Source organism: Taudactylus pleione, unplaced genomic scaffold, assembly GCF_031769625.1.
Source record: "Taudactylus pleione unplaced genomic scaffold, aTauple2 ptg000332l, whole genome shotgun sequence".
NCBI classification, from domain to species: Eukaryota; Metazoa; Chordata; class Amphibia; order Anura; family Myobatrachidae; genus Taudactylus; species Taudactylus pleione.
In genome coordinates, this window is record NW_028284733.1 from 3,888,891 (window position 1) to 3,912,738 (window position 23,848).

The following is a 23,848-nucleotide window of genomic DNA, read 5'->3' on the forward strand; positions in this document are numbered from 1 at the left end:
TTCTGACATGTCTACTGTCACTGCATATGATACTGTCACCATTGACAGAATGGTGGAGGATTACATCGGTGACAGCATCCAAGTAGGCATGGCAGACAGTCCATACCTGTACTGGCAGGAAAAAGAGGCAATTTGGAGGCCCCTGTACAAACTGGCTCTATTTTACCTGAGTTGCCCCCCCTCCAGTGTGTACTCCGAAAGAGTGTTTAGTGCAGCCGGGAACCTTGTCAGCGAAAGGCGTAGGAGGTTGCTTCCACAGAATGTGGAGAAGATGATGTTCATCAAAATTAATTATCAGCTCTTCCAGGGAGACCAGCCTCCAGAAGGTACAGAGGGACCTGTGGTGGTGGATTCAAGTGGGGACGAGTTAATACTTTGTGAGGATGAGGATGTACACACTGAAGAGGGTGAGGAATCGGTGGATGAGGAGGATGAGGATGACATCTTGCCTCCATAGAGCCAGTTTGTGCAGGGACACATTAATTGCCAGCTTGTTTTGTGGGGGCCCAAACGAACCAATCATTTCAGCCACAGTTGTGTGGCAGACCCTGGCGCTGAAATGATTGGTTTGTTAAAGTGTGCATGTCCTGTTTATACAACATAAGGGTGGGTGGGAGGGCCCAAGGACAATTCCATCTTGCACCTCTTTTTTTTCTTTGCATTATGTACAGTTTGGGGCCTAGTTTTTCAAACTGCCATCCTGTCTGCCACTGCAGTTTCACGCCTAGATGGGTCACGTGTTTGTGCCGCCTACTCGTGTCGCTTAGCATAGTCATCCAGCTACCTCGGTGCAACGTTTTGGACATAAAAACACTATTGTGAGGTGTGAGGTGTTCAGAATAGACTGGAAATGAGTGGAAATTAAGGTTATTGAGGTTAATAATAGCATAGGAGCAGAAAAACCTACAAATTCTGTGATTTTAGCTGTTTTTATGCTTTTTAAAAAAAAAATACAGATCCAAAACACAAAACCCAGAACCCAAAACACGGAAGGGTGGTTTTGGCAAAACCAATCCAGATCCAAAACACGAAGAAAGATCCAGATCCAAAACCAAAACACAAAACACGAAAAGTGGCCGGTGCACACCCCTAATATAAAGCAGAGTATTTGGTACATCTTGGGGCTGCTGGTAACTAGATAGAAAGCACAAGGGCATGCCTGTCTCTGTGGTATATAAATAATAATAATTATTAAATTAATTCATTGATTAAGATAAAAAAGAAAGTGAATACTATCATTTATAGCAAAATAATAATTATATGTTTATATGTGAGGCTGCTGAATATTATATTTATTGTTAAATTTCAAATTAGTATGATTATAATGAATTTCAGCAGCAAAATTCTGTTTTTATTTTTTTTGTAGAACAATGTGATTATATTTATTGTTATAATTGATCCACTGTGATTTCAATATATTTTGTTTTCATACCACAGAGACAGGCACTGGTATTTTTTTTAATCTTTATCCTTTGCACCTTTTGATGTTGGAGACATCAAGATTGAAGGGAATATTAAAGGACCCCTAAACCTATATTTTTACATACTTTTGTGATCATGTGATTTTTTTTTCCTGTGGAGTGGTCCTGATCTATTTATGAATGAGATTAGCACCTTAATTAAATAATGGAACCTGTATTTTAAGTCTATTGGTCTTTCTAACCTTGAACTAATTATTGATGCATATTCAGTTATTTTAAAAAGAAAACTCGGGTAATCTGGAAGTAAGCCAATCTCTTGGGATAAACATTGACTTTCTGAAGTGGCGTTTCTAGCGCATAGAAAATGGCCAAGGCACCCTGAACCCTGGAGAATGGGCCATTGCACACAGAAGGAAGATGAGAGTATTAAAAACTGTTGTGTTCTCTGGTCCCAGAACACTGTAGATAAGTTGGGATGGAAAATTGATTGATAAAGACAAACGGTTTTAGTTAAAAATTTTCAGTTCTAAAATTGGTTGTGCTTACCAGCATGCAGTTGCCCCTAGGGATTACATTCAGAGTCCTAGGTATGTACAATTACAGATAAAAATAGATAACTGATAGTCAACAGGTCAAACGGATTAAAAAGGAAAAAAATGCAAAAGTTGGTAAACGGGTACAAAAGAACCCATATTATAGTAATACAGTACAGACCTATTGCATGAGGTAAGGTCCCAAGCCCTGAACTAAAGAGACACAACACCAGAAGTAACACTTTATACTTGCCTATGATTGGACCCTCACATACGTTGGTGTGGAACATACAGATGTTGCATTGTACTATAGGTTGTGATTCCCGCACATCTTTAAGAATCCTATTTAGAAACTGATGTTATCCAATAATGAAGAGTTGGAGATTCCTGGACTCAGATGATCAGGGTCAAGTTTAGCTCTAGTTCCAAACAACATTTATGGCATTATTTGAGTTATTCAATGTTCTACCAGCAAAAACTCATTTTGAGCTAAACCTTTTTTCTAATAAGCCAGAGCTGCGATCACACATGATCGTGTCATCTGCCTACATACTACGGAGAGAAGCTAATTTAAAGACTGTTGGTGATTTATACATACTGAAAATGGCAATGACCCCAGAGAAGAGCCTTGAGTCAGAAGGTGGCACAAATTCCAGATAAATAGGAGTGACCCTACTTTAGCGCTTCTGTTCTAACACATTGGGCGGAATTCAATTGATTTTGCGGACGGCATTTCCCGTCTAAAGTGACAGGAGATCGCAGGCCGCTATTCAATTGTGCCAGAATTTCACGCTGATCGCGCCCATAGAGGTCAGGTTTAGCCGCGTAAAGCAGCTAAACCCGACCAAAGAGCTGGGCGCGATCACGAAAAGTGATGTTTGGGTGCCCAAACATGTCACTTTTCGCACATTTCAGCTCTCATCCCCCAGGGGCTGCGAGCTGAAATGTAGCGCTTGGCAGCTGATCGCGCCCAACAGGAGCAAGAATAGAATAGCTCCGTCGGGCGCGATAGGGGCTGGAAAGAATTGAATTCCGCCTATTAAGTTTCCTTAGTAGCACAATAATAACGCCAATTTTGATGCAAGTCAGGAAAAACCTGTTGCTTATCTGATTAAGGGGTCTATTTACTAAGGAGTGTTAGGAGACAAAGTGAAAAGTGATAAGGTGCCAGCCAATCAGCTCCTAACTGTCATCTCACAGGCTGTGTTTGAAAAATGACAGTTGGGAGCTGATTGGCTGGTACCTTATCACTTTTCACTCTGTCTCCTAACACTGCTTAGTAAATAGACCCCATAGTCACAAAAAACACACAAAAAGAGAACTGACTGCATTATAATTAGCAATGATAAGAATGCATATAAATATAATTCATCTGCTCTTTGGTCAGAAAACACATGAGGCTTCTTATTAGTACGGGATTCGTTTAGGAAGCCAGCGGATGCAATCCCGACCGCCGGCTTCCCGAATAATTTATCCCGGCGTGGGTTAAATGACAGGCATCTAAAATCTAGATGCCTGTCATTTTCCCGATGCCGGGAGACAGGCGCCCGGCATCCCGATCGAAGGGATGCCGGGCGCCGCGAGCGGGCAGCCGCGGGGGTTGGGTTAGGGCACCCGGGGGGGACTTAGGGTTAGGCACCCCCCCGGGAGGGTTAGGGTTAGGCTAGGGGGAGGGAGGGTTAGGCTAGGGGGAGGGAGGGTTAGGGTTAGGTACCCCCCCGGGGGACTTAGGTTTAGGCAGCGGGAAGGGGGGGTTAGGGTTATGCACTTAGAGGGGGGAGGTTAGGGTTAGGCACTTGGGGGGGGAGGTTAGGGTTAGGCACCCCTAACCAGGGTTAGGGTTAGGGGGGTTAGGTTAGTATAGTTTATACTTATCTTAGGGACGATCGGGATTTCCAGCGCTGTCGGTCTTCCGCTGCCAGGCTCTGCTGTTTGGTCGGGCTGCCGCAGCCGGGAACTAAAATGACGGTCATGCGGCAGCCGGGATTCCATACCGAATGCATTAGTACATACATTTTATTCCAACTAGACATACTCTAAAAACTCCTAATAAAACTTTTTCTTGAAATTGGAGACCTACATTACATCTTGGAGGTAATCATCCTTAACATAGGAATCCCCCACTAACAACAGACAATGCATTTGAAAATAATTAAACTTGCCTATTCTACACACTGACACAGGGGTGCATCTAGACTGTTCTTTTAGGGGGGGTGATTAATGACTAATTATGACTCCTCCTCTTCCTGTATTGAACCTCCCCTTTCTGTTCCCAATGCCTCCCCTTTACAGGTTTTTTTTGTGGCCACATTTATTATTACAATGTATATATTTATGTATTCACTGGGCGGAATTCAATTGATTACGCGGTCTGGATCTACCGTCTAAAGTGACAGGAGATCGCGGGTTGCCATTCAATTGTTGCCATTCTTCAAGCTGATCGCGCCCATAGAGGTCAGGTTTAGCCGTGTAAAGCAGCTAAACCCGACCACAGTACTCGGCGCGATCGCGAAAAGTGATGTTTGGGCGCCAAAACATGTCACTTTTCGCACATTTCAGTTCTCACCCCCCTGGGGCTGCGAGCTGAAATGTAGTGCTGGCAGCTGATCGCGCCCGACAGGAGCAAGAATTGAATAGCTCCGTCGGGCGCGATGGGGGTTGGAATCAATTGAATTCCGCCCACTATGTGTGAATACACAGTTTGAGCACCAGCAGCCATCTCTCTGCTCCCCCCTCCCCCAGCTCCACACACCAATTCCCTGCTCCCCCCTTACCCAGCCATTTCTCTGCGCCCCTCTTCCCATGCCCCTGTAGTAGTGCCCAAATAGTAATGCACCTGTGCCTATATGTTAACGCCCACATAGTAATGCTCCTGTAGTAGTCCCCATATGGAAATGACCCAATAGTAATGCCCCTGCAGCGCCCATATGGTAATGCCCCATTAGTAATGCCCCTGTAGCGCCCATATGGTAATACCCTATTAATAATGCCCCTGTAGTGCCTTATAGTAATGCCCCCTGTAGTGCCCTTATAGTAATGCCCCCTGTAGTGCCCTTATAGCCGCTGACACACACACACACACAAAAACTTACCTTAAACTCGCTCCAGCGTCCTCCGCCCTCTGGTCCGCCAGGCAGCTCCTCGGAAGTCGGAACTATGGGAGAGACGTCATGAAACGTCTCTCCCATAGTGCCCGTGGTGGGGAGAGCCGGAAGCTGGAGTTCAGGGGAGAACTCCAGCCTCCGGCTACGGCACAGTCCGCATCGTGCACTGAGCTGAGCAGTCTGTGTTCACCCAGTGCTGTGATCGGAGCCTGCTTAATGCGCTCTCCACTCTCTGCTCTCCGCACATTACACAGGCTCCGATCACAGCACAGGCTGAACACAGACTGCTCAACTCAGTGCATGATGCGGACTGTCTGTGGTAGGGGGGCGATCGCTCCAATCGCCCCCCCTGGATCCGCCACTGCACTGACAAGGGAGTAAAATTAATGATTGATTTTTCTATCTAAAGACTGTTGCAGTTTTCGTGATATTCTAACCATTATTTATATTACTATTGGTGACAGTATATATGAGTTTTATTAGGAGTTTTTAGCGTATGACTAGTAGAAATAAAATCGATATATTGAGAAGAAACCTCACGTCTATAATTATATTGTGTTCATGTCATTGCTAATTGGAGGGTAGTCAGTTCTCTTTTTGTTGTGTGTGTTTTGTGATCTCTTTGCATGGGTTGCAGACACAGTGGGATATGTGACCCCTCCAAGCTCCTCTCCAGACAGGTGGGCATTAAAGCTGACAGAAGGGCACAATGCCTACATTATATCATATACATTGTGTGCCTAATTCAGAGGTGAACACAATACTGATGTGTGTGCAGTTTATTGTGCAATTGCTACTGCGCATGTGCAAAGCGTCCTGAAAACCACGATGGCGCATGCGTTCCCCTGAGTGTACATGGAGTCCGCTGTTACAGACCGAAACTTGGACGTTCCTGGGCATTGACTGGGAGGTGGTCTGAAGTGTGCGGAAAGACAGTCGGTCTCATGGGCCTGTTATGGGAGTGTCACGGACATGGCAGCAGTGCTCCCAAACACAGAGCCACCGCCATAGAGGCCATGTTTTGCCAGAGTTCAAAAGGAGACACTTTGCCAGTCATAGGTTGGTGCAAGTGGCGATGTTGAATGCCATGGCGCGCCAATGGTGGAGTGTTTGGAACCATCGGCAGCTTTGCACTGTCCACAGGCATTGAGAGTGGGCACTTCAGGGCTTGCACTGTCTGGAGCACGCTAGAACTCACGGGAGAGGCTGAAACTAGCATTTAGATATTACCGCTGATGTGACTCCACACAAAAAAAACGCAACTGCGCATGAAGTAGCATCCTCCGCTAAGCTCTGTGTGCTGTCAAATTTGACAATGACGCTGTTGCCCAGCATGTGCGCCAAGCAGCAGAAGCCGCCCGTGTGTGGTCAGCATAATGTTTCAAGTCATCCATTTACAACAACAATTTATGGAACTTTATCATATGGTTTACTTATAAACTAGCCACCCGCCCCGGCTTCACGCAGGAGCAATTTTGAATTTATGGTGATAATCTTTTTTAACTGAGATCTTATAAGATTGTCTTGTACGCGACATTAGTCGCTTTTTATCCAGACATCAACATGAAAATATTTTGTTTTATTGCAAAAGAGCCACGTAAAGTTGTCTACGAGAAAGCAGTCTCCACTCAGGTCAGCTCCAGCCACGTTACTTGTCTGTCCCTGTGCTTTATTTATTGTCATGGCAAAGCCGACTCTTACCGAGAATTTTTACTCGTTTGAAATGAAAGAATCGTTTTTCACATTAATGAAATAGGAACGGTAAAAAATTGAAAAAAATTATTTAGTATTCGCAAACAGGGCTTACAATAAATTTTCTGGAGAAACCCGGATAATACGTATCAATCTCTACATGGTATAAAATAAAGTCCATCGTTGTGATATATCTTTAACGGTTTGGGCATCATAAGCAAAGAAAGCGCTGGGACGGCCATATTTTCATTGACTTGCTCGGCTCCCTTTTGTCATACATTAATGTGTCACATTTTCCTCGACAAATGCTCTATATAATAGTGACAACTGCATCAAAATACTCCCAGTGGTTCTTGAGATTAGCCCAAACAAACAGACGCCTGCCAGGGACTTTATTTTATACTATGTACAGATACTGTATAGTGCTATGTTATTGGAACACATTTTTTTTATTATATATAGCTACGTTTAGTGTATTTTCAGACTGATAAAGTTTAAATTGTTTTTTTTAATACTTAGCGATAATTTGTCATTGCAATCTTTTTTGGTTTCTTTTTGCAGATATTTTAAAAGATGGATTTGTATAAAGATAGCTATATATTGCTGCTTTTGCCTCTCAGCATTAAATTAATGCAATTAATTCAAAACTATCATCTTTATTTTTCATGTTTTTAAATGTTTATAACTTCTGTTTTCTTTCTCTCTTTTTGTTACTTCACTGTAGGTCACTGCCTATCGTGCATATCATGTCACAATGCAACCTCACCATCTTGTGAAGGAGGAAACGTTACCTGTCAGGAAGGCTATGTTTGTGCATCTGTGCACTCTCAAACTACAAAGAGTAAGTTGTATTTAAAGGAAAATGATTGATGCTTCCTGTAAAATGATAAAACTGGGGTATATATTGTTATACAGAGAGAATTTACAGTAATATTTTTTTTTTTTTACTGATGTGAGGGGTTCTGTACTTGCTAGGCAGGCTCCAGTGCAACATCGCCCCCTCATGGCCACAGTGGTAACATGGTCTTTGTAAGAAGCAAAACATCTCTAAGCTTTGGTATCACTCTTGCTGAAAGGAGAATTGTACTGTACAATAATTATATTTTATTCTGAATAGGATATCAGTGCATTGTCTTTTTTTTTCTGATTGCGAGGTGTAGATGTAATAGAGTAGCACAAGTGAACGTAATAAAGTATTATTCTTTTGTTATTGCTAGTTATTTATATAGCACACACATATTCTGAAACACTTTACAGAGAAAATGTGGTCATTACCTGCCCCAGTGGAGCTTGCAATCTACAGTATATTCCCTATCACACATACACATATATTAGGGTTATATTTTTTAGTTGTATCCAATTAGCCTGCCAGTTTATTTTTGGACTGTGGAGTAACCTGGAGCATGTGGTGGAAACCCCCGCAAACACGGGGAGAACATACAAACTACACACAGTTGGTGGAAATTGAATCCATGACCTTAGTGCAGTGACGCAGTAATGCTAATCACTACACCAACTGTGCAGCCCAAACACAGAGCCACAGCCAGCCACAGAGGCCATGTTTAGAGCTATTTCAAAGGGAGACACTGTACCAGTCACGGGCTGGTGCAAGGGAGGATATTGAATACGATGATGCGCCGATATTGTAGTGTTTGGAACCACCAGAAGATCTGTATTGTCCACGGACACTGAAAGTGGGCATCTCAGGGCTTGCTCTGTCCAGCATAAGCTAAAACAGAAGGGGAAGGCTGAAACTAGCATTTACATATTTGTGCGCAAATGACCACACATGCGCAGTCGGCCGCCCGGGGACCCTCAGCACAAAGTAGATCACTTTACTTTACACATCGCAGTGACAGGCTTCGGAGACCCTGGACTTGCATGGGATTTTTTATACATCAGTCCAGTACAGAATTTCTTATGGCTGCGATCGGTAGTGATGAGAAATTCTAATTATCTAAAAATTAGAGAATGAATTAATATAATTATAACATTGAAATTCATATATTTTAGGAAAAAAATTTGAGTTTTAGCAACAATTATGTTTCGGTGGAATTAAAAGTGTTTTCTTCCCTTACAGATAAAATCACCTCTGACACTTTCCTCAGAACGTGTGCACCAAAGAAAGATTGCAACATAAATGGTTCTATTACCTACAGTGACCGGACACTCAGGCTTGCCACCTCATGCTGTAATACTAGTGACTGTAATCCGGAAACCCCCCAGTGTAAGTGACATTTAATGTATGTGTCCAATGCTGTCATTTGTCTGCATAAAACAAGCTGGATGTATGAACCAACCTTTACAGGATAATTGTTCAGGTTCATCAGTTTAGCAGGGGCTTCATATCAATACACTATGCTGTTGAGGGACTGTGGTCCATCTACAACCTATCAAAATATAGAATTAGGTAAGTGCGCTCCAATTCACAGTACTAATGGTTTGAATGGGAGCAGCTTGCTGGCAAGGTCACTACTCAATCTTTAAAATAGTCACAAGAAGAAGCAAACCTATGAAATTGTTTGTGCAGCAAGCACTCAATCACATAAAATGAAATGTTCTGTCTTTGTGTTTAAAATAAAAAATGACAATATACCTTCTGTAATGTTTGAAAAGAATAGTAATAGATACGTTGTTATCTTGGACCACTGTGAACTGTCCCAGTATGAATTTTAAAATAAACAGAATATAATCGAAAAGTATTGTAAATGAAAATTGTTTAATCTCTCATGTAGATAATGGTTATGTACAAATTAATACTACACACTATGGGGCCTATTCATTAAACCTAAAAATTCTCTAGAGATAATTAGGTTTAGAACTCGCATGGAGTTCTACCTAATTATAGACAGAATTCATCATTCCACCTCTCCATAAGTATCTATTCTGAAAAGATGTCATTTTTGCGATGATAGCTTTTTGGGAAATAGATACTTTTCCCTGCCTACACTACCTTATCGCATCTGGAAACAGTGCTGCACATGCGCTGTTACATCTGTAAAACCAGCGCATGCGCAGCACTGCCTACAGATGCGGTAAGTTTGTGTACCCCCCCGATCCCCCCACCCCCCTCCGCTCACCTCCTCCCCCCCCCGACTTACCTGTCCGCGCAGCAGCTTCCTGCTGGTCTGTCATGTGGTTTCCCAGCAGACCACATGACAGATTAGAAAAAAAATATATATATTTTTTTCTTTTTCTAAACTTTCTTGTGCTCTGCTGGGGAGCAGACATGTCCGACCAGCCTCCGGAGCCTGAGGACGGAGCAGAGCGCCGGAGGGACTCGTCGGGGGACCTGCACACGCTGATACAGGTAAGTCGATTCAGCTATTCGCCACCTCACAGTGGCAAATAGTAACTGTATCAAATTCCGAAAATTCATAATTTTCGGAATTTGATGAAAACCACAATTTCCACATCCCCATACTAATGTACTAATGTATGGGGAGTGTGGAAATGAAAGCAGGGGGACTTAGCAAGGAGATATCTGTGATATCTCCTGTGCTAAGTCTGTTCATGAATACCAAAATAACGTTATTTAAGGAAAATGTATTTAAAAACTTTATTTTAGTGTTGATGAATAGGCCCCTATATATGTTACCACACTATTGATACGTTGGTGAAAGGGAGGGGTTGCACAGGTGGAAGTGAATGGGAAGTGAATGTACTTGATATGAAGGAGGGAGATGGGGATGAAAAGAAAGGGAAAAAATAGGATGAAAATAAATGAATAAAAATGAATATAAATATAAAGATAAAACTAAAAATAAATATAAAAATAAGATTAAAAAAAATTGAGTATACAGAGTAGGAAAAAAATAAATGAATAAAAAAAATGCGGATAAAAATGGCAATATATAATGGATACAATGTTGAAAAAAATCCAATGTTGATGTTGGAGCAATCAGATTCTGCTTGAAATCGATCGCTCTGTGTTCTTTAAATGCAGGTAAAACAACAATGCAATGTCTATGTACACTTGTTAAAAATGGATAGTGGGTTCAAATTGAGAATCCCGTCTTTTGAGTCCATATAGCGTGGTATTCCCAGAATAAACCACGTCTCTGCAGTAGCCGTAGCCCGCACACAGCCTGCTTCACTGCTGGCAGACAATGCATGGGGTGCCTCTGGGCACAGCAGAGAGTGCCTCACTAGACCAATTGCCCAGGTATTGGCAGTCCAAACAGACACGGCAGCCGGGATGTGAACCTGCTGCCTGTGCTGTGGCTGACAGTATGCTCTGGTCCCCTGTGCTAACGTGACCCTCCCGACCACGTCACCTCCTCGCAGCCGGAGCCGAGGGCACCTCCGTGACAGCAGATCTTGAGGAACGTCCGTCAGTCAGATGGATGTGCAGCTGGGGTAGCTTACCGGTGTGTATGGCTGCTCGATTGCTGTAGGTTAGGGTCCCTCCATGCACTGTCTAGGAGCTGGTTGCGGTAAAAGTGTGGCGTGATGTTCAATTCCTTTTCCGGGTCCAACACGATCTGGGGTAGCAGCGTACTTCAGGTGTTTCCAAGTTGATGTCTCCAATGCGTTTCGGCCGGCTTTCGGCTTTTAGCTCCAGCTAGCACACCAGTCGCACACCACGGGACGGCTCTGGTGGGAGCGTACGCTTGGGCTCCAAGGATGGCAGGCTGGCAGAATCTCCCGACTCCTGTGCCCTGCCTAGGTCCTGCCACTCAGGTTAGGACCTCCACTCCACTCAGGTCTCTTGTCAGAACTCACTAAAAACCCTGCACTTGCCATTATGAAAACTCTCATTTTCCCATGATTAGGTGACACCCCTGAGCCCTGCTATTGGGTGTCTTGAATGCTCTGTACAGTTAGTGATCATATCATTCACTGCTCCCCCCTGTGGATATCGGTGCCGGCCAGTCCCACAATGTCGACTTTGGTACAAAGGAAACTTAATCATGTTGATAAGCGGGCTGGCTTCCCTGGGGCTATAGAAGGAGTCCCTGTTAACCCCTTGTCGTCATTTGTGATGTCACATGCCATTCAGCTGGCTATGGCTTCCTGTCTTCAGCTTAGAGAGGGGGGCTGTGGGGGGTTATCAGCTTTGTAACTTCCTATGGGGGATATTAGCAGGCATACACAGATACCTGTCTGTCTGTACATTCCAGTGGGTGGGGGATGTCTTCCCCTGCATCCTCACCACACATTATAACATCAGATACATATGTCATATGCATCTTATACGTAACATATCAGGCTTTAGAGATATTATACACTGATAGGCACAAACACTTGTATACACAGTTTACCTGCATATTACACACAGTAACACAACGTGGACAGACCCATTTCTATAAGGTCATATTAATGTCCAATACGCAATTCTGTCCCCAGCACAATGTGATGCACAAATACTTAATTTGCATTAAGTATGACACACAGGCAGTGGTGCTGAGCAGGAGAAACAGCTATTTTCCACCTCCTGGACTTACACACTGGAAAGCAGAAAGCAGACTGTAAAAAGTACACAATTTTGGGCCGACCCAAGCTGCAGGCTTGTATCATGCTTACATAGGTCGTTACATATTCCTCTCCTACTTTTTCCAGACGCTGCTTGTAAGTGTTCCTAACCTTACGCTACCCAGTTGGCAGGAGCAGAGATCACGCCCTGTCCACCTGGGTCAAACAATTTGCCATCTGAGCCCACAAGCCCTTTCGCTGGATCTGGGGGAGCTCGGCTCAGTAGTTCACAGTTTTTACAACTCCCTCCAGAGTCCCAGGCCTGGGTACAATCACCCTCCCCAGTAGAGTGCAACCCACCTCAGAGATTTGTCCCTTCTCCCCCTCCTCCTTCTGGGGCCTCACTCCCATCGCCTCTGGCGCATCAGGGAGGATCGTTATCTGGGGCACTCGGCCCATGTCAGTGAGACTGCCAGGGGTAGGCTATGACTGGAGGTCTCTCTCTGCATCTAATACCCGGGCTGAAGTCGGCTGCAGGGGAGCAGGGAGTTTCTGCTCTTTTTTCTCCCCAGGCTCCCCCCTCAAAAGCCTCTGCCCCCTTCCCTAGGCCTATTACCTCTGCTACTCCCTCAGGGATTAATAACTGGGCCTCACCTTGGGTGTTCTCCATCTGCTCTTTCCTCCCCAAGCCCGGCCGGCTGAGGGACTGGTGGGATGTTACCGTAGGGCTGGATTGCTGGCATCTCCATCACGGCCCCTGATGCTTCATCCCTTTAACTCAGTTGCACAGAGCTGGGAAGCGACAATTCTTCCTGGGCATCTTGTGGCTGGTTTTGAACAAAGTCTTCATTCAGCATACTGCCCGTGGGATCTTCCTGATCCCCCAGCGGGGCAGAGTCTCCTCTAATCCCCACTCCAGATGCATTTTACTCTGACCCCGCTTCACTGATCTGCTCAGGACTTATAACAGAGCTGAGGGGAGAAGGGCCACATTGCATTTCTTTCTGTGCGCCATAACCCTTACCCTCACCATTAGAGCCTAAACCTAACCCCCTAGTGGTGCCTAACCCTCACCCCTGGGGTTGCCTAACCCTAACCTCCCCCCCAAAACCCCAATTAAAAATACTAACCTCGCTATGCTACCTCAACCTTAACACCCCCCCTCCCCCGCATGGCCAACAGCTATGGGCTACTCAGACTTACATCGTTCGGGTAGCCATCCTTCTGGATTCCGGAGTCAGGATTACGATAGGCGTCGTTATTTCAACGCCTTTCTTAAGTCCCTTGTTAGGCTTCCCCCGTCATTGCAGCCGGTGGTCTCATAACTACATACCGTTCCTAAGTACCTAGCTAGTCTAAAACAATTAGTAAGTAAAAACAAGATATTGTCATATGTAATAAAGTATGTGTTCAGAAAGAGTTGTTATCATATCTACTTATCATATAGTATGTAGCCAGCAATAATTGTCATTTTATTTTATTATGTATGTTCATTTTGTTCCATTGTGAAGTTGGATCTAAATGCTTAGGACAAATGACTTTGCTGTGCATAAAAATGCAGAGGAGAAAACCTGTGTTCTTTGTTTTGTCCTTCTAGTACCAGACAATAATGGCAACAACAAAAATGGCCTGATCTGTCGGTCGTGTCTCTCTGATAAATCAGACTGGTGTTACACTTCGGATGAAATGAAATGTACTGGAGAAGAAAAAATGTGCATACGCCAAGCTATACAAATAACAGGTAAAGGACGTTATAAAGAGATTGTGCCATAAAACTATACTGGTATAATAAAAAAGAGAAGCCATTTTTTTATACGGAGGAAGACCTACACAGGGCCGCTGAGACATTAGGTGGGCTCCTGCATTGGGGGCTGAGTGCGGCCACATGGGTAGTCCAGTAGTGGACTCTGTAAGTATAGTGCACTGAGGAAGGCACAGTCGTGCTATTTTGTTGTGTGCAATTTCACCTTCCACTCAAGGTGCATACACACGCAATGATTTTCTTAACAATTTGGTGATAACGACGTTGTTATCGTTAAATCGTTAAAAAAAAAACGTTCAGTTTATGAGTTATAACAATGAACGATAATCACAAATGCGCGCTCCCATTTGTAGTTTGTAGTTATCGTTCATCGTCCATTTCAGACTGTCCAACATGACGATTGTGATTAAGGGAAGGAACATTATTCATTCATCGGTCAAAAAATCGTTCATAACCCTTTATAAAATGGTTCACTTTTTCAAGGGAAAATCTGATAGAAAATCGTTGGTTACAAAATCGTTACGTGTGTATGCACCTTTACTCTCTCGGGTCCAGGGATGCAGAGGGGGGGGGGGAGCGGGTACAAATTACCAGTACCCGGGCTTGCTGGATGGGCCTGGAGGGGGCCGGGTCTGGTACCGCTCCCCCCCTCTTTCATCACAGCAGCCCAGCACACACTGCTGTGTGCTGGGCTGCACTGGGGCTGCTATGAAGCAGCCCCAGCAGTCTCCTATGCCTGTGGGGGGAGCAATACGCCAGGCTGAAATTGTTTTTTTTTTCTTGAAGGGGCGTGTCCACATCTCCTGCAATAAGGCCATGATAAGGCCACACCCCCTTTACCAGGGCCCGCTGCAGCCCCTATGAAGCTTCAGTGCCAGGGCTCTTTGTATCCACCCCACCCTATAGGCTTCCATAGATACACACAGGGCCGGATTAAGGGAGTGGCGACAGGGACGGTCGTCCCTGGGCCCCCACACCCGGAGGGGCCCCCACTAGCAGAGGTGCGCTGTTTGCACCCACTGCTAGTGACCCCTCCGCTAGTGTAGTGTAGACCGCGCAGTGGGCCTGATTCAGAGCCGGACGCTCTGACAGAGCGCTCGCTCTGAATCAGGGCCGGCCCTCTGGTTTTGCAGAACGGCCTCCTGGCCACTCGCATAGCGGCCATGTTGATGGTCGCGATGGTCAAGACCATCGCGACCATCAGGCTTGCGACGAGACCCTTGTGGTAGGGTCTCATTGCCATAAGCCATAGAGTGCTTTCGGCTCTAACAGAGCCAAAAGCACTCCCACTGACATCACAAGTGATGTCAGAGGGGCTGGCCCGAGACGGTAGGCGTTCTCATGGGAACGCCTCCGTCTGGGCAGCCACGCTCCCGGCCCGCCCACCAAAGGGGCGTGCTGTCACTCAACATTGACAGCACGCCCCCTTTGTAGAAAGACCCATAGCAAACGGCTTGCCCGTCGCTATCCGGGTCTCGCGCATGCGCACGACGGAGCCGGCCGCGTCAGGAGCGGGGATTCAGGTAAGTGGTGATTTTTTGTTTTGTTTGTGTGTGCATAGGGGAGAGGGCCGCTACAGAGGTCACTGCATGGGGGGACAGCTACAGGGGACACTGCATAGGGGAGGGGGCCACTACAGAGGTCACTGCATGAGGGGGCAGCTGCAGGGGAAACTGCATAGGGGAGGGGGCTGCTATAGAGGTCACTGCATGGTGGGGGGGCAGCTACAGGGGACACCGCATAGGGGAGGGTGCCACTACTGAGGTCACTGCATAGGGGAGGGGGCAGCTACAGGGGACTGCATAGGGGTGGAGCCACTACAGAGGGCATTGCATAGGGGGGCCGCTATAGGAGTCACTGTATAGGGGGCCATTTCATGGGGGCACGGGGGGCATTTTCTAGGGTCAATGCATAGTGGGGACAACTACTGGCCACTCTGTATAGGGAGGGACAACTACTGGCCCCACTGTATAGGGAGCGGACTATTACTGGGGGCAATGCATAGGGGAGCTACTACTGGGGGCAATAGGGGGGGACCACTACTGGGTCTGGGGGCACTTTATAAGGGGCACTGCTGGGGGCACTGTGTAGGGGGACCACTACTGGGGGTATTATATAAGGGGCACTGCATAGGGGGACCACTACTGGGGGAAATGCATAAGGGCATTACTACAGTGGGCACTGCATATGTGGGACCATTACTGGGGGCACTGCATAGGGGGGGACCACTACTGGGTCTGGAGGCACTATATAAGGGGCACTACTGGGGGCACTGTATCGGGGGACCACTACTGGGGGCATTATATAAGGAGCACTGCATAAGGGGCATTACTACAGTGGGCACTGCATAGGGGGGACCATTACTGGGGGCACTGCATAAGGGGCACTGCTACTGGGGCCCCCACAAGTTTGTTGCACAGGGGCCCCCACAGATCTTGATCCGGCCCTGGATACACAGAGAAGACACCAATAAAAAACTGAGACAACATAGAAAAATATAAATTACTGCAACAAATTGGGTTGCTTTTTCTTAACACAAGTGGAAAAGGTATACATCAAACAATGCGGTAAATACTTATATTGACATAATGCAAGGCTTCAGATTGGCACTATGCAGTTGGAGGTTTTGGTTTATAAAGTCTGGCACCAGCAGTCAGATGTGATGTATGCTGAATATAGGAGTTCATAGCAGAGTATGATATATACTATTATTGTACTTTTAAACAGGGCCGTAGCTAGAGTAGTGTGGCCGGTGCCATCGCAGAGGGCACCACAGGGCAGAGGGCGCTGTTTGGGTCTGTCAAATTTCTTTTTATTATCATTCTTGTAGCTTCCTCTTATATCATCCCCAGCATCTCCTGGCCTCTCCTATCTCTTCCCTGGCCCTTCCCCATGAGGCCCTGGCCCTTTTTTGGGTGCATTATGTCCCTTTGAAAAATGAGGGGGGCGCCAACGCTCTTTCTGGCACAGGGCACCAAAAAGTCTAGTTACGGCTCTGCTTTTAAATAATTAGTATATTATATTGCTGCAATAAATCTTTTTTTTTTGTTATAGATCACCTTTAATATACTAAATAAATATTAGAGATGTGCGTTTCGGTTCTCCAGAAATCCAATTTCACCCCAATTTTGTGAATCCTGATCCAGACAGATCAGAGTAGAGGTTCTGATTCTCTTGCGGTTCAGAACTTGGATTGCAAAAAATACATGATTTTAGCTGGTTTTAAACACTTTCAATCAATTTATTTATTTATTTTTTTAAAAACCAAGATTCAAAACTAAAACATGAAGATGATTCCATATCCAAAACCAACACATGGGGCTCAGCGCACATCTCTACTAAATATGTTATATTATTGTGGTAAATATAAGGAATTAAATAACTGGTACATTACAACAATCTATGCGATAATCTAATTTGCTGTTTAATATTTCTCATCCCAACCTTCCGATCTCGTAGAAACCTTGCAGGCAGCTGCCAGGGGGTAACACTGGGGGCATGTTCATTGTTTATGCCAGGGATGGGGAACCTCAGGTCCGGGGGGCATATAAGGCCCCCGGAATCATTTGGTCTGGCTCTCTGAGTTTTTTTCTGCTAGCCTCATCTTGCTAGCACGGTGCCTAGAATGGCTCCCTCCAGCCAGAATCTATGCAGCAGTGCCGCCTGGAGCGTCCTTAGGATGCTACAGACAGTCACACTACTGCCCTTACAGCTCCCCGGAGCATCCTCAGGATGTTCCGGGCGTTGCTTTAATCATCGGCGATTGTGGCCCCACCCCCTTGGCCTGCACCGGGTCCGCAAATAATATTATATATTAAAATGGCCCTCGGCAGAAAAAGGTTCCCCACCCCTGGTTTAAGCGATCAGTTGCCGATCGAAAAGGTGTGTCCCCAGCTTTAGTGGCCTGGTCTAAAGAAAAAGACCCGAAGTGATTAGATAGTTAACTGGAACTGGGTCCAAAAAGGCCAATAGGCAAATAGATAGGACACTGAAACACCCCTAACTTTTTACTCATACATTGTATATAGAAATAGCATGAAACTGAGCTGAACAGGGGAGTATCTATAATGGGTGCAGGGTGTGCAGGGAACACGGGCCCCCTGAGTCCAGGGGGGCCCCGCACTGCACACCCTGCACATATAATATTACTTATCTCTCCATAGTCCCACGCCGGGGCGGAGGGGCGGCACTGTAAAACAACTGGAAAATGGCCACGGCGGCCATTTTCCTGTTGTTTGCGCATGCGCAGTACAGGGAAAATGGCCACCGTGGCCATTTTCCTGGTGACCTGTGCATACACTATAGACTCTGAGCACACTCTAGTGCCCTGAGTCTATAACTCCGGAACAGCTCAGTGCGCTGCCGGCTGCCAGGCGGAGAGGAGTGGGACCGTGTCGGAGACTGCACACCGGCCCCCTCCTCTCTAGAAACGCCCCTGGAGCTGACGCATACCTCCTTTCCTCCCATTTCTTATGTATGTACATGTGAGTTTTAGTATAGGCATTATGTCCATACTGTATAATGTTCCTGTGGGTGACACAATCTAATCCTGAAAATCCTTGCCAGCATCTTTAAATACTCTTGAAAATGATTTCATCTTACATCTTATGAATTTACGAACGTTTCAATAAATATTTTATTTTTCTTCTAGGATCAAAGAAAGAAAACCAGGCGTTCCGTGGCTGTGCCACTAAAAGCATTTGTGACCTTGACCACAAAATTGTGACGTATGATGGAAAAACCTTAGGTGTAAACTTCATCTGCACCAATGGAAATATCGGTCTTCATAATTACGCCTTCACTTCTGTCATTATCTCTGTCTTGTTATTAAAATGTTTGTTTTAGAACCAAGATATTATGTTTCTTTGGGGGGCGATAAAGTGGAGAGAGATAAAGTACAGGCTGTGATAGATAAATGACAGATGCTGATTGGTTGGAACAGTCCCTCCTCTCTCTCCACTTTGTCTCTCTCCAATATTTGATAAGTCTCCCCCAAGAATGAGTAGATTCCCACTTAATTTATATGTATCAAACCTACAACAAAAGGAAGTTAATGTGACTGTGGTCAACTGAACCATTGTAACAGTTAACAAGAAATATTATACAGTACATATATATATATAAATATATATATATATATATATATATATATATATTTATATATATACACATGCACACAGGTTGAGTCTCCCATATCCATATATTCCGAAATACAGAATTTTTTTAGCATGATTGAGATAGTGAAACTTTTGCTTTTTGGTGGTTCAATGTACATTAACCTCGTTTAAAGCACAAATTATTAAAAATATTGTATACAATTACCTTCAAGCATTGTGAATAAGGTGTATATGAAACATATATGAAACATATATGAATTTCATGTATGTACACAAACTTTGTTTGAGCCACAAAATTATTGAAAATATTGTATAAAATGACCTGCAGGTTGTGTGTGTAAAATGTATATAGAACATAAAAAGCATACAGTGCTTAGATTTGGGTCCCATTCCCAAGATATTTCATTATATTATGCACATATCTCAAAATGCAGAATATTCCGATATCCAAAATACCCCTGGTCCAAAGCATTTTGGATATGGGAGACTCAACCTGTATATATACAGTATATATATATATATATATATATATATATATATATATATATATCAACGTTTGATCAATACAGCCTCTTTAATGTGTAAATCCATACCATGTTTTTTTATTTTACTTTATTTTAGAAAACCCCTCCACCCACCCACACTATATGTTAAAATGCTTTGTCATGTTTAGAGGCTTTCACTATGTCACATATTTATATTAAATGCATCAGTACAGTTGCAAGGAAATTTATCAGGGTGACATTAAAAGAAGCTTTTCATCCATATAATTATTTTTTTTTCAAGTCTAACTTTAATATCGATAAACAAAATTGTGCTCAATGATGAAATTGTCTGTGGTAACAGCAGCATCTAAGTTAAAATCAGTGACACCTGCCAGTCAGTGTTTCGGAAGAGAATCATCATCATCGTCATAATTACAAAATAATGAGTAAAACAGAAAGATTTTTTAAAAATATAAAATTTCAAACTACATTTTGCAAACTGTTGTACTATAAATACACGATAGCTCTCCTTTCAATTGATCATATACATCTTGATAGCTCCTGATTGGCTGCTTATATAGAAAGTAGGCGGGCTTTCCAATCTTAAGTCATTTGCACCGTTAAAGTAATTTGGTCACTTGATAAGGAAACTGTTCCCTTGAACAGAAGATCCAGAAAGGTAAGTATAGCAGCCATGCACTACACCACAGAAATTATTGGGGGACATAAAGACAATTTTTTGAATTAGGTGCTAAATTAATTTATAAACAGTAATGGTTCCATATTCTGAACTACAATAATAAAAGGGCATATATTAGTTTTTTTTTTTAAGATAATTTTATTTATTACTGGGACATATATATTTATTTAGATAGATATATAGATAGATAGATAGATAGATAGATAGATCGATCAGTGGCGTCACAAGGTGGTGCAGAGGTGTAACCGAGCGGTGACACCAAGGTGCTGAATCCCCCTCTGTCACAGTGAGGGAGCTGGCATTGCGCACAGGGCACTCACATCATTGCCCTGTAATGGTTGTACAGGTCACCAAGTTATATGTGTCGTACGGTTGTTCCAAAAATGGAAAAATATAAAGTGTGTACTGTATTTAATAGGAACCAATTAATAAAGTCCAGAACTCAGTCTTCCATCCATTTGATAGGCACTTTGCACCCTTGTCCTAGGATGGTTGCAATAAATTTATGAATCCTTCTCCATGGTCAACTGAGTATCCTGATGACACGTCGTTGCCAGTGCATGAGAGGAAATTAGGTTCTAAAATCTAGGGGAAGATATGGTGCCTATTGTATTGAGGAAAAGGCTATTTGAATCTGTAACATGACAAAAATATTTAAGAGCCTTAGAACTGAAAATGACAATTACCAAAAGTGTACATACTGTATATATTTACTAAAAATCCGTAATTGTACAAATAAAGATCTTTTCAAAATAGTCTCCTAACTCTTACTACACTTATTGCTATTGGGTCACCCCTCTGATGTGGCATTAACAAGCCAAACAGATCTAGGCTTGAACAACACCACACTTTATCACTCACCCATTGAAATAGGCCAGTTCTTCCCAAACTTGATCCTCAGGACACCAAACAGCTCACGTTTTCCAGACCGCCTATTGGGGCATAGATATATTACCAACTGTCACATTTGTGATATCCACAGGTACCTGGAAAACATTAACTGTTTTGGCTCCTGAGGACCAATTTTGAGAACCATTGAAATAGCCTAATCCTCAATACAGGAGAGTTTGGAGTAATGTTTTAGTTTCTTTGTATGTTTCCCATACAATTCAACCAACAAAATTCTAGTTACCTTTATGACTCAAAGCACCGGGCGCTCACTTAGTTAAATTCAGTGCCAGTTGTTTTATATTCAATATACAGTATTAAGAAACACCGCAACCCAATAGGTACTTCTGCAGTAACCCAAAATATTAACAAGAAGAAAAAACAAATGGAGGTAATATTACTCTATTTAGGGTGCGCGCTATAATAGGTGAATCAGGACACAGATATAAATCAAATAGTTTCATTTCACACTAAAAAAGAAAGATATCTAAATCTTCATTAAAATTGTCTGCACATAAATACATCCAATAGAATAAAAAACTCCTCCTCTTGAATTCGATATTAGAGACACGAATCAATACATAAAGAGTAAATCCTGCCACAATTATATAGTAGTTAATTGATAGAGTATTTCATTCTATTTCCACAGGAATTATAAATACTTTTTATTGTCATTTGGAAAGCTTACTCCATATTGTAGCTTGACACACCTGTAAAAGGAATATATGATATATATCGTCTTGCAGTAATTATCAGTCACTTCAATTTAAATTCTTGAAAACATCCAATATGGTTATTTTGTGTTATTTTGTATAAACAGTCTCTCTAGTAGTTCTTTATATCATCCATTTGCTCTCAAAAGCGAGATTAGGGCCTGATTCAGACCCGCTCGCGAGCGCAATGCGCTCGCAAGCGGGTCAATGGCGGCGCATGCACGAGACCCGGATAGCGATGGGCAAACCGTCGCTCTGGGTCTCATACCAAAGGGGGAGTGCTGTCGATGTTGAGTGACAGCACGTCCCCTTTGGTGGGCGGGCCGGGGGGTGGCTGCCCAAACGGAGGCGTTCCCATGTGAACGTCTACCGTTTGGGGCCGGCCCCACTGACATCACAAGTGATGTCAGCGGGAGAGATTTCGGCTCTGTTAGAGCCGAAATCTCTCTGGGGCTTGCGGCAATGAGACCCTACCACAAGAGTCTCGTCGCAAGCCCGATGGTCGCGATGGTCTTTACCATCGCGACCATCTTCCTGGCCGATCGCTATATCTGTGGGTGGTCACCCACAGCTATGCGAGCGGCCAGAAGCCGTTCTAAAAAAAAAAAGCCCTGCCCTGATTCAGTGCGAGCGCTCTGTCAGAGCGTCCGGTTCTGAATCAGAGCCACAGTTCCAGTATAAATTGCTAACACCCAACTCCGGGGCAGTAAAGGGTCACTGTGTGATGGTGAGATTATCACTCATTCCCACTATTAGCTGTAGATAACGGGACGTACTCACAGTAACCACAGACAATCCTCCTGGTCGGCGAGTATAAAGGTGGCTGTTGACTCTTGAAGCAGACGTGGTTACTGCGTAATGCCCAGCTTAATCCTTACTGGCAGGTGGTTTGCGGTGACAAGGAGAGTTTGATTCACGTCAATCCAGTATCCGAATAGAGGGTTAGGAATAATCCGAAAGGTCCCAATATTCTTATACTTGACGCATTTCTCCATTTAGGTATAGTCACGGTTTCCTCAGAAGGTGAATAAAAAGGGGGACTTCATTCTGGTATTATATAATTTTAATGCAAGGCATTGATATTTATTTAGGTTGTAATATACCCGATGATTATGTGTCAATGTATTGTAATCTTGTTCAAACTAGGACTAGATGACTGCTGGTCAAATGTACTTGGATTTCTATGTTTCAAATCTAATTGTCTGATTTATCATGAAAAAATTCCTTTACCTTAACTTATGTCCCAATTTATAAAGATCAATTTTGAACACAAAATCATTCCTCGTAAATGTGGGAACAATGACATCCCGAGGGCCAAAACTGAAATCCCATGTTCTGTTAAAGTGTAAGATGAGAGATTAAACACATTGTCAATCAGTGCTTTCTTCAGCCTCTCCTTGTAGCCCCCCTCCGCCTGTGGGACCTCTGTTGTCCCTGTTTTCTCCAGGGGTGTGTGTCAAATGTGTTACACCTAAAAAAGGCTCTCCTTGAGATCCACTAGGTGGCAATCTCTCATTTGTCTCAATATCAGAAGAACAATAGCAGGAATCCACATTATAACCTGCCCTGCTTCTATTTAATTTAAAGTGACACCAGGGGAACTGGGACTTATCCCCTGTTAACCATTTATAGACCGTATGATTTCTATAATCTTGATGAACAAGTTCTAACTTATTCCTCTTAAACGCTATTAAATCCTTTTTATAAAGATCGAGACTTAGTCCCAATTTATCTAACCATTTTTCAGATTTATCATCTGCTAGAACATTTTTTGAGGACGAACGAACGTCCTCCAGGTCAGCTCTAGTTTTCTTTAGTTCAACCTCTACTTCCTCTACTGCCAGCAGAAGTAAATCCAAGGAGCTCTTATTCAAAATACCACACAATTTACTGCAGAACTCTGGGCTGGTGCATCCTATCGTGGGTACATTTTGAACCCGAAAGCCCCTTGGAATTTTCCTATGACGGTAGTAGTCAGACAAAAATTGTCCATGTAGGACTAGATCAACCTCCTTTTT

The 23,848-nt window shown here is 43.8% G+C and overlaps 1 protein-coding gene across 1 annotated transcript; it reads left to right on the top strand.

The window, feature by feature from the left end:
• Positions 1 to 6,373: 6,373 nt before the first annotated feature.
• Positions 6,374 to 18,772, top strand: LOC148509097 (phospholipase A2 inhibitor NAI-like). The gene is made up of 5 exons (XM_088443628.1): positions 6,374 to 6,425; positions 7,475 to 7,591; positions 8,831 to 8,977; positions 13,763 to 13,906; positions 18,579 to 18,772. The coding sequence occupies exons 1-5, from the start codon at positions 6,374 to 6,376 to the stop codon at positions 18,770 to 18,772; spliced, it is 654 nt and encodes a 217-aa protein (XP_088299754.1).
• Positions 18,773 to 23,848: the final 5,076 nt, after the last annotated feature.

Bases quoted from the DNA above. Each gene is read 5' to 3' on its own strand.
- LOC148509097 (XM_088443628.1), top strand. From the start codon at position 6,374: ATGACGCTGTTGCCCAGCATGTGCGCCAAGCAGCAGAAGCCGCCCGTG. The intron at 7,592-8,830 runs GTAAGTTGTATT...CTTCCCTTACAG, and splicing joins GCACTCTCAAACTACAAAGA to ATAAAATCACCTCTGACACT. The intron at 8,978-13,762 runs GTAAGTGACATT...TTGTCCTTCTAG, and splicing joins TAATCCGGAAACCCCCCAGT to TACCAGACAATAATGGCAAC.